Here is an 11,509-nt window from a genome sequence, read left to right on the forward strand (position 1 = left end):
ATCTAGGAGAGTCAAGGCTACACAGAGAAACCCCGCCTCGAAAAACCAAAAACCAAAACCCAAAACCAAACAAACAAAGAAATAATTAAATTTGCAGGCAAATCGATAGAACGAAAAAAGATCATCCTGAGTGAGGTAACCCAGACCCAGAAAGACACACATGGTATGCACTCACTTATAAGTGGATTTTAGCCATACAGCACAGGATAAACATACTATAATCCACAGACCCAAAGAATATAGGTAAGAAGAAAGGACCCAAGGGAAGATTCTTGAATCTCACTCAGAAGGGAAATAGAATAGGCACCAGAAGTGGATGAAAAGAGGGAAGTGATTGGGAGACGGTGTGAAGAGGAGAATGTGGGTGTGACTCAGGTGTGGGAAGAGTGGGGATGAGAGATGAGAGGTCAGGGAGAGAGAAAGGGAACTGATAGGGGGGCATTTCTGAGACAAGCTCAAGCTCTGTGACAGGGTATGCTCCTGGGAGGATATGAGGGTGCCTCTAGCTGAGACTGCTAACAGTGGGCGACAAGGAGACGGAAGTGGCCACCTCTTAGCCTGGCAGGACTTCCAGTAGAGGTAGAGGAACACCAACCCACCCATAGAACGTTCAACTCCAAATTTACCCTGCGTACAAGATGTATTGGATAAAGATGAAGCAGAGATTAAGGGAATGGCCAACCAATGACTGGCCCCACCTGAGAGGCCCACCCAATGGGAGAGAGCCAACTCCTGACACCATTAAGGATACTCTGCTCTGCTTGCAGACAGGAGCCTAGCATAGCTGTCCTCTGAGAGGCTCCACCCAGCAGCAGATCAAAAAAAGATGCTGAGACTCACAGCCAAACATTAGGCGGAGCTCAGGGAGTCTTATAGAAGAGTGGGAGGAAGAATAGAGGGACCAGGAGGAAACAAGAACTCCACAAACAGACCCACAGAGTCAACTAACGTAGGCCCATGGGGGCTTACAGAGACTAAAGCACTAGCCATAGAGTACGCATGGAGTGGACCTAGGCCCTGGACACATATGTAACTGATGGGCAGCTTGGTCTTCATGAAGGTCCTCTAACAAGAGAAGTATGGACTGTCTCTGACACGGACTCTGTTGCCTGCTTTTGGATCACTTTCCTCTAGCTGGACTGCCTTATCTTGCCTCAGCAGAAGAGGGTGCACTTAGTCCTGATATGACTCGATGTATCTGGGTAGCTTGGTACAAGGGACAGGGGCTTCCTCTTTCTGAAGAAAAGGGGAAGAGAGAAAGGGGGAAAAGGGAAGGTGGGACCAGGAGGAGAAGTGGGAAGGGGCCGCGATCAGGATGTAAGATAGACAAATAAATAAAAGTTTAAGATTTATATATTTCATCATCAGTTTTATAAGATGCTTTTCAGGTTACTTGAAAAAACAGCAAGTCTTTGGATTTCAGATTAAGTTTAAACACTATCTTAACCTTATAAGTCTGATTTTTATTTTAAAAAAATCAATTCTATAGTGAGAGCAATACTTTGCTGTCAATTGTTAAGACCAATTATGAGGGGGCAGCTATGAATGCCTATGACGTAAGCCAGCCACATGGTAAGTCTGGAGCATGCTGTCAGCCCCTTTGAGAGCAAGCTGACAGTTGTAGCTTCAGGAGAAACTTACAGCTCCTGAAAGCCCTAAATCTAGTGGAGGGCTCTGCTGGTAGTAGTTCTTCCTGTCAGAAAGGCAACACTGTAGAAGAACGCCTTTTTTTTTTTTTTTTTTTCCTCATACTTCACAGAGTTACAGCTGAGTACATCTTGACAGAGGGAATATTGTCTGAGACTGCCAACATCCTGTCACACTTTCTGGGTGGGGGATAGTCACAAGGGACACTCATGGAGGGCTGGAGAATTAGACACAGACCTAAGAAGTTTAAGCTACAGGGAGGATGGGCTGTGGAGAGTGTGGTGGATGCCACCTTCTTCTCTGTGGTAAGGAACAACACCTTTCTTTTCTGGGTTAATTTAGAGTAGTGGTTCTCAACTTTCTTCATGCTGTGGCCTTTTAATACAGTTCCTCGTGTTATGCTGATCCTCAACCCTAAAATTATAATAGTTGCTGCTTCATAACTGTAATTTTTCTGTTATAAATCATAATACAAATGTCTGTGTTTTCTGGCGGTCTCAGGCAAGCCCTGTGAAAGGGTCTTTCAACCCCAAAAGGGTTGCAACTCACAGGTTGAGGACCACTGAGTTATGAGCACTTGCTGTGTAATCATATGGACCAGAGGGTGGCTCCAGCATCCACATTAACAGGTTGAGAACTGATGCTGTAGAGACTAAGGATTCTGAGCTGGTGGCCTGTGGATGGGGGGCTTACCTGCTTCTGCAGCTGCCTCATGCTAGGCAGGGTTGTCTGTTGTCCAAGGGAAAAAAGCTCTGAGCCTGGGTCCAATAGGTGACTTGGCTTCTAAAGATTCTTCCCTACTGAAGATGATTTAGTAGCAAGAAGATATGTAAAGCACTGAGATGGGTAGGCAGACTGCCTGGCACCCTAGGTCCTTCCCTCTGCAGAACCTCTATGGAAGAGCTGTGCTTGTGTTTCCTACTTTTCAGAGCATCAGCGGGACATAGCTAGGGTTGGACCCTTGCAGTTCTCGGGTACACAAACTCCAGGGTTTCTCTCTCAATTTCAGAAACCTTGCTTGTTTTTTTTTTTTTTTTTTTTTTTTAACTTTTCCATTTCCTTACTCTGACTTCATTTTTATTGTTATTAATTCATTTTTTATCTTCATACTTTATACTTTGTTGTTTTTATCACTTTATTTTTTCTTTTTAAAATAATTTCTATAATTTTAATAACAATTATAGGTATATAATCATCATCATCATTATCTTCATCATCTAGGTATATTTCTATATACCTGCCTTATTCTATATGCCAGATATAATTGTATATGCCAGGTATTATTCCATATATCTGGCATTTTATTTGCTTTTAATCATTATTGTGACCCAAACCTCGCGAAGAAGACCAAAAATTAAAACCTCAACACAAGTCCATTCACACAGATGCATGAATCAAAAGATAGACAAATAAGAACTATGGCCAGGCAAGGCAGCAACATGACTTCTCCACATTTTATTGTCGCTATTGTTTTAGTGACAGACTTTCACATGGCTTAAGCTGGCCTAAAACATCATTTGTAACTGAGAATGATCTTGACCTTCAAATCTTCCTATCTTCTCCTCCCAAGTTCTGTGACTACAGGCCTGTGCTACCACAATTTCCGCATTCCTGGCATTGACCCAGGGCTTCATGAATGCTATACAAGCAATCTAGAAACTCAACTGTATTTCCAGCTCCCTCAAAAAGTTCTTGACTTCTCAATAACCTCAACCAAAGACAGTGAATGACTTACATCCAAGACTATTCAACAGTCTTGTTTTAAAATTGATCAATGAGACCACAAAGAAATTTAGAGAAAGAGACAACTGAAATAAAGAAATACACTCAAAATTTGCACATAAAATTCAGCCACTTTGATGAGACCCCCCAGTAAAGAGGTAGAGATTAAACAGGAAATGTAAGAATGAAAAATCTCCATGAATCAAATAAAATACTCAATAGAAAGCATCAGCAATAGACTAGACCTAGTGGAATAAAAATGACTGGGGAGTGACACCAAGGAGGCATGCCCAAAAAATAAGATCTGCATGTCATATTATAGTCACAATGTTCACACAACTAAGTGAAGATAGAGTCTGGAGACCTGTGGGAAGGGAAGGCTAAGATCCTTTCAAAGTTAAGCCATTCAGAACAGAAGACGTTGCTGAAGACATTCTGAGGGCCTTGAGAGCAAGGACTAACATATATCAAGCTATGAATTAAAATAGCTTCCAAATAAGATTACAGCATCCAACAAAACTGTCTTTTACAATGGAATGAGAAAAAGGACTTGACATGCCATGCATAAACTAGAGTAATTCATGTTCACAAGCCAGACATGAAGCAGAAACTAAAAACATTACTACACAAAAAAGAGGAATAAAGATATTTACAGCACTAAAAGATATTAGTATTGAAAAGGAATAATCATGAAACCTCAGGAAAGAAGCAAAAATGAGTCATGGATAAACTAACAAATACCTTTCATTAATTATCCTAAATGTAAGTTGTCTTAACTATTCAATTAGAACATGTATGTTGGCTAAAAGGAATAAAATAGAGGACATAAACAGATGGAAAGTGTAAAGATGCAAAAAGACCATCTCAATGAAATAGAATCTGAAAGCAAGTATGCACAGCTCTGACGAAGCAGATCTGAAGCCGAGAATTGTTCGAAAGAGATAGAAGAAAGTTGCTACATATTACTAAAGGGAAGACTACATCAAGAAGATACAATGTTTGTAGTCACACATGGTGACAAATGCCTGTAATCCCAGCACTTGTGAGGTGGAGGCATTAAGATCAGGAATTTAACAAGGTTATCCTCTGCTCCACAGCTAGTGGGAGGCCAGCCTGGGAAACATGAGACTTCCTTTTTAGAAACCAAAAACAACAACAATGATGGATGATGATCATACAGTGCTCATGGAGTGGTCCAGGTAGCTAAATTGAATAAATCATGAGACTTGTTACCTTAACTTAGCATTCAGATACAAATATTCATCTTAGTTGTCTTCCCACTGAATAGATGCTTCCCCGATACGTTTTTTTTTTTTTTTGAATACATAAGCTCCTTTCATATTCTCTAAGAATGAATCAAAGATCGTAAAATAAGACTGGAAACTATAAAACTGCTAGAGAAATGCTTTAGGATTGGGACATAGAAAAAAAACCTATTTTCTGAAAAAATACTCGAATAAATGGGATTGGATCAGATTAAAAAGCTTTAGCACTGCAGAAAATATCTTAGTGGTGAGATGGCTAAAGAACGGGAGATCGGTGAGTGAAATGGGAGATTGGTATCTAAAGCATACCAAGAACTCAAAAAAGTTAAATATTGGAAGAACAACCAACTGAGTCAGTAAATGGGCAAATGAACTGAACAGACAGTTCTCAAAATCAGAGGTACAACTAGCTAAGAAATGCATGAAAAAGAAGTGTTTAATATCTTTGGCCTTCAGGGAAATTTGAGTCAAAATTACATTGAGATTCCATCTCAACTCAGTTAAAAGTGTTCATTAAACAACAACAAACAAGACACCTTCATGTGCTGGCAAGGATAATAGGAAAATTGAGCCTTATAGAATGTGGGCAAGGATATATGTGAGTCCAGAAACTCTGGAAATCAGAAAATAGGCTCCTCCAAAACCTAAAAATAGAGCTGCCCTATAATCCAACCATACCTCACCGGGCTATATACTACCTTACCTGGGTATATACTCAAAGGATCTTAAATAAACATACCATAGAGATACCTATGTATCCATGTTATGACAGCACTATACATAATAAGGAAGCTATGAGACCAGCCCGGGTGTCCATCAACAACACATAAAGAGAAGGTGGTAACAGGATATGATAATTAGCCACAAATAACGTAATGTTTCATCATGTTAACAGAAAAGAGCTGGACTCAAAAAATGCTTATCTAGGTTCAATATATGAAAATGTATGTATATATGTAAATATATACAGATATGAAAATACATACGAAAGTTTTTGTTTAGGAAGAAGAAAGAGATCAGAGAGAGAAGGAGGGAGACTCGAAGAGGCAAAGAGGATAAGTGGAATGGGGTATGAATATGGTCAAGATCTGCTATATGCATTTATGAAAAAATTGCCACAATGAAACCCTTTCTTTTTGTACAATTAGCAGAAGCTAATAAAGTAGGTTTCAAAAATATTTAAATATTGTGTACATAGACACCCAGTAAAGCACACAGCCTCTCCTCTGCCTATCTGAAAGTTTGCCATAATAATTAAATTAGTAGCTTTGTAGGTCTGTAATAAGGTGCTTAAAGAACTCAAATCACGATTGCCAAATCAAATAGTGTGTTGTCATCGCTACAGGTACTATACACATACTGTACTTTCACTCACAATGAACTTAACCACCAAGGAACCATGCGTTTCTGGGAATTCTCTTGGTAATGTGAAGAACTGAGGAACCTAAATAGTGAAATTTCATTGGGATGGCTGGGCCCATCAGCTAGAGGCACACAGAAAACATCTTCTTGCAATATGTAAATCAGGGCATTCTTTGCATTCTTGTCCTGCTTTAATGTGAGGCACAATCAAACACCATTGCCAGTTAGCAGCATGAATCTTTCTTAGCGCCTGTCCACCTGTAACTTTTGGCTACACTTTAGAAAAGATTTTTGCTTCCTCTCTCTTTGAAACAATGAATAACTCACTGTTCATGTGAGCTTTCACATGGATGAGAACACTCACTGCACAGATGGCCCAGAAGCATCCCTGGTCCACTTCTGGGCACAAGCCACTCAGAAAACCTACAGCTTACTGGGTCCAGGCACAGTAGCTAAGAAGGGAAGGGGACCATCTGTGATCATTCCCCGTGTGGAACACTGCCCAGAGAGTCTCACGTCTTTAACAAAACCTCAAAGCCACAAACCTTCCCAAGCTCAGTGCGGTATGAAAAATGCCTTCTTGTGCTTCCAAAAAAGTTAGGAAACTCGCTGGATCTCTGGGATGGGGATCCAGCCCTTGATGCTCATCACCAAGGTGAAAAGCATCACAAAGTTCAAGAAGGCAGCTTCAGCCCCACCAAATGCTGCCACAGACTTTAAAAGAAACTCTTGTTATGAAAATGCAATCTATTTCATCTATTGCTTTTAACCTGGTGTGGGGAGGAAAACCTCTTCTCGTAGGTCAGCCTGCTTCCTTCTAGGGAAAACCGGAAGCCTTTCTTTCTTATGCTGTCTTCGGAGGCAGATTTCCGCACCGCGTCTTCCTTCTCTTCCTCTCCAGCCTGCTCTTTCTGTTTCTTTTTCTTTCTTCTGTTTTTCAGCTCCTTTTCACTCTTGGAACTCAACTTGGATGCTACTGAGGAACTCTCCGAGAAAACTCCTATCCCACCTGCTCCGCTGAAGTCTCTGGATTCTGCAGACGCTGCTGCGGCCGCCGCCTAGAAGGGCACAACGTAAGCTTAGGTTGTACAGAGCCATCAATGTCCGTCACACATTTACTCTTCATTTATCTAGAGGACAGTGAATGTGACGAAAGCTTAGGTTGTATGCTTATGTCACACATTTATTGTTTCTTTTATCTATGACGTGACCTTGAAATCCAATTCTGTATTCTGTTCCATACTTTGGAAAACAAGATGTTTTCATTAACCAAAGAATAAAAATCAACATGAAAGTAGACACATGTGCATGATAAAAAAAATCAAATCCTGACCTCACATGGCATTCTAATTATTTACCAACATAACTAACATAACATTTCCCTTGTGATCTAAACAAGGCTTAAAGAGGATTTTAAGAATTAAAGTTTGCTATTTATACCTCAAAGGCTTTTGCTCTTTGTCACACTCAACAATGACTACAAAACTGAGTTATCCAATTAAACCCAGTCAAGTCTTTATTGATTAAACCTTTTAATCTCTTACTTTAATTATTTAATTAGGAACAGGTGAGGATGTCACAGATTGTATATTATGGTAGCCCAGGATGCCAGTATGAGTCTGTAAATGATAACCAAATGACTTTAAAAGAAATAAGTGTTTAATGTTGTTGCTACTATCTCAGTAGTCTCCTTTATTTTTGGCCTTTAAAATAGACTGAGTGATGGTGACATAAAGGATGTGCATTCAACAGACAGTAAAAAACAATAAGTCAGGCAATTGAATTAGTGAGTACCATTAAGTCAAACAAATATATTTAGAAAAATACTTGCCTATTTTGAAGACTTGCCAAGTCTACATTAAGAGTTTTCAGTATAAGAAGCTGAGAATATTAGTGTTGTCAGGACTTCATATTAGATAGGGTTTTGTGTTTCCACAATATGTGAAATTATTGCCACATGACTTACATTTTCTGACATCCTTCACCTCTAGTGATGCTGTATTGAGGAAGCCACTCTAACTCAATTCCTGTTTGCTGGAATATTAAGGAAACTCTTCCATTGATAGCATATAGCTCTGCCTACTGTATAAGCTTCAGTGAATGACAGGGCTAATGGTCAATATTCTCAAGGTGTCACAAGGGAAAGGTGTCAATGAAGCAATTGTAACTGGCTGTGTTTTTGATGCCCTTAGTATATACCGTAATCACTCAATCATGTCACAGTCTGCATACAGCCAAACAGCTCCCTGACACCACACACACCTTTGTCTCTCCAGTGTCAACAGCAACCTGCAGGTCAGAGAGTGGAGATGAACACAGCAGTCTCTCTGCTAGTCAACTCTACCTGAGCCTCCTCCTGCTGCTTCTTCAACTGCTCCAGCATCTGCTGAAACTCTGCCTCTTTCTGTTCCGCCTCCTCCAGTGTGGCCTGATTCTGCTCCTCATAGGCCATGGCTACCACAGCCAGGATCAAGTTTATCAGGTAGAACGAGCCCAAGAAAATCACGAGCACAAAAAATATCATGTACGTTTTCCCAGCAGCACGCAAGGTCTGTAGAAATGGAAGGAATATGTTCATAAATCTCATATCGCATTGGCGGTTACAAGCTCCCTCTCTAAGCCATAAAAGAATCTTCAGCAGTCCGCTTGGCCACCACATCTCATCCTTCCTAGAAGAGTCATTATGTCAGTTCTCACCAGCTGATAAAGGTTTTCCCAGAAGTCTTGAGTCATGAGACGAAATAAAGACAAGAAGGCCCAGCTAAATGTGTCAAAGCTCGTGTAGCCGTAGTTGGGGTTTCTCCCAGCCTTCACGCAGATGTATCCTTCCGGACATTGGCTGTAATTACATTAGAGGGGGAGAGAGAAATTCAGTTTCCATGAATTTGCTGGTCTGTTTTTCCATTTTACTTGATGTGAATTATTTTTGTCTGGGCTCTAGCAAAATCCTGTATCTTCTGCCTTACCTAGCATTTGCCCTGTACAAGGTGGGCTTTCCTATGTAGCAACAGAATTTACCAAGTCTATTTTGTGGGTTCCTCTAATTCCTAATTGTAATATTATATTTACCGCACTTCCATATAAGATAATCATACCTTAAACAATTTCTTTTGGGACGACGGACATGATCAGACAAATAAATCCATAGAGATATAATTGGTTTTCACTGAAGAGTGTGTGTGTGTGTGTGTGTGTGTGTGTGTGTGTGTGTGTGTGTGTGTGTGAGATGCATCTGACACTAGAGCCGAGAGCAGAGCAGAAGTGTGTGAGCATGATTTGAGCTTCCTGGAAGGACAGAATGCCACTGAGCAGTGGGGAATCTCATAGAATCTCCTTACTTATTAAGCAGCATTACCTTCAGTATTGTGGCTGACATTTCTGGGTTAAGTAATCTGGGGCTGATTTCTCAACCTTGCTAGGCCCTAGGAACCTCACAGGTCAGAACGAACTAATTAATGAACCTGCTTCAAAATAAAGCCAAACAACATGCAAACATTCCAGAAGATTCTATGTGGAAAGCATTTAGTACCATGCAGATGGGGAATTTCCCTGTCTGTCTTGCCTATCACAGATCTAATTGTAGATAAAATGTGTAGATTTTTTTAATCATAGGTGCCAACTGTAACCATGTCATCAATGAGAACTTTGGTAAAGGTATCGTTTGCATTGTCTACAACATTGTCACAGAAAACACATTTTATTTTTGCCTATTTTTTTCTGACGTCTGTCCAAAAAGGGAAAGATAACTATTTCCATGATATTTCCCAGGCTTTGTTTTCATATATAATGTCTCTTAGTTACAAACATTCCCACTATTTTAAGCATAAATAAAAATTCTGTATCATAGTCATACAATACATTTAATCAATGAAATTATCAAAATGTCCATTTACACATGGGAAGCAGAAATGACAGAATATGGTAGAGTCAGAATTTGAGTCTATGAGGATGCTGCAGTCTATTTTATGTATTTTGCTTTGCTGGAATATGGTAGGCATATTGTCATCATGTGTCTCAGACTGTGACATACTTTTCAGGGATTTTAAATTTTAAACCATGGAGATCAGATTAGCTTAAATAAATGATCATGAATACTAGTATGTGGCTATGAATTCTAATGCATTTGCTCTGAGTGATAATTTTCCACTGTACTAATTTGGAAGATTAGATGTGACCTACGGGGAAAAAAAATTGCTACTTCTGAGTGTGTGAAGGAGGTGAGAAGCCACTCTCATCTTGGCTGTTGAGTGAGTCAGCATGAAGTAGAATTTACGGAGTGCTTTGGATGAAGAGTGAATATGGGTCAGGTGTGAGAGAGGGGGCAAATTATTGAGGTCAGCTGAGTATCAATAAGCACAACTTACCCTGCATCAGAGCTGTTCCCACAAAGCAGAGCATCATTTTGCCCTTCCAAAAAATAAAAGTGACCTATTTAAAAAGCAAAAGATAGACTCATTAAAAGGCCTTTAAATACTGAATCATTGTGTTCAGGTAAGGAAGCTTATAATGTGTTCAGTTGTAATAAATATAGATAAAAAATAATTGAAAGTCATGGCTAAATGAAAATTTTTTCATAGGGACTGACTACCAAACAACTATAAATGGTATTTTGATTAAATAACATCTGGCAAAATTACTTTAGAAAGAAACCTTTCCAGAAGCAGTAATAATAATAGCATTTTCAGATCAGCATTTATTACAAACACAAACTCAAACTGCTTAGGGGCTACTTCAAGAGAAAACTGTGGTATTGAGGCAGCTTGCTTGGCACAGAACAAAAGCAAGGGAAGGCTTCTTGCTTCTCAGTGGTGCATGCAAATGAAATTTTACTCTAAATATGTTTTGCCTGGACTCAATATATATATATTGTATATATATTGTATATATATATTGTATATATATATACATTTTTTCGCATCAATTTTTATTTACTTCCTTATGCAAATTGAGCTAAGTTGCCAATTTTTTTCTTCTAATGCTTGGTTTGTTGGTTTTTTTTTTGTTGTTATTGTTGTTTTTTGTTTGGTTGTTTGGTTGGGGTTTTATTTGTTGTTGTTTGGTTGGTTTTTTTCTTTTTGTTTTTTGCTTGTTTGATTGATTGGTTTCTCTCTTTGAAATGAACAAAATAAACTTTTAGCTTAGAAAAATGTAAGGTGCCCCTCCCCCCTCTCTCACACACACAACATGTTATTTTTAAGGTATAGCATATATAATTTAAGAAGTTGCAAAAATGTTCTTAGGAACTCACACACACAAACACTCCACCCACACACACACACTCACCTCACACACAAACACACCCACCACACACTCAAATCCACACACACACACGCACACAAACATACAGATGCACACTCACACACACACACACACACACACTCTCTCTCTCTCTCTTACACACACCCCTTAATATTTACTGTGTTGATACTTAAAAATACTTAAGCCCTGCATTCAAGGATGACATAAATAGATTACGTAGAAAAACCTAGGTCATAATTTTACAAAATAATTTT

At 39.3% G+C, this 11,509-nt stretch overlaps 1 protein-coding gene across 1 annotated transcript in view; it reads right to left on the bottom strand.

The window, feature by feature from the left end:
• The window catches only part of Scn2a (sodium voltage-gated channel alpha subunit 2), a 72,713-nt gene that overhangs the window by 56,182 nt on the left and 5,022 nt on the right, over positions 1 to 11,509 (bottom strand). The window contains 4 exon segments of the mRNA XM_051167151.1: positions 6,767 to 7,054; positions 8,341 to 8,547; positions 8,694 to 8,835; positions 10,361 to 10,424. Coding sequence (XP_051023108.1) covers positions 6,767 to 7,054; positions 8,341 to 8,547; positions 8,694 to 8,835; positions 10,361 to 10,424 — 701 coding nt within the window.

Source organism: Acomys russatus, chromosome 24 (assembly GCF_903995435.1).
Source record: "Acomys russatus chromosome 24, mAcoRus1.1, whole genome shotgun sequence".
Lineage (NCBI taxonomy): Eukaryota > Metazoa > Chordata > Mammalia > Rodentia > Muridae > Acomys > Acomys russatus.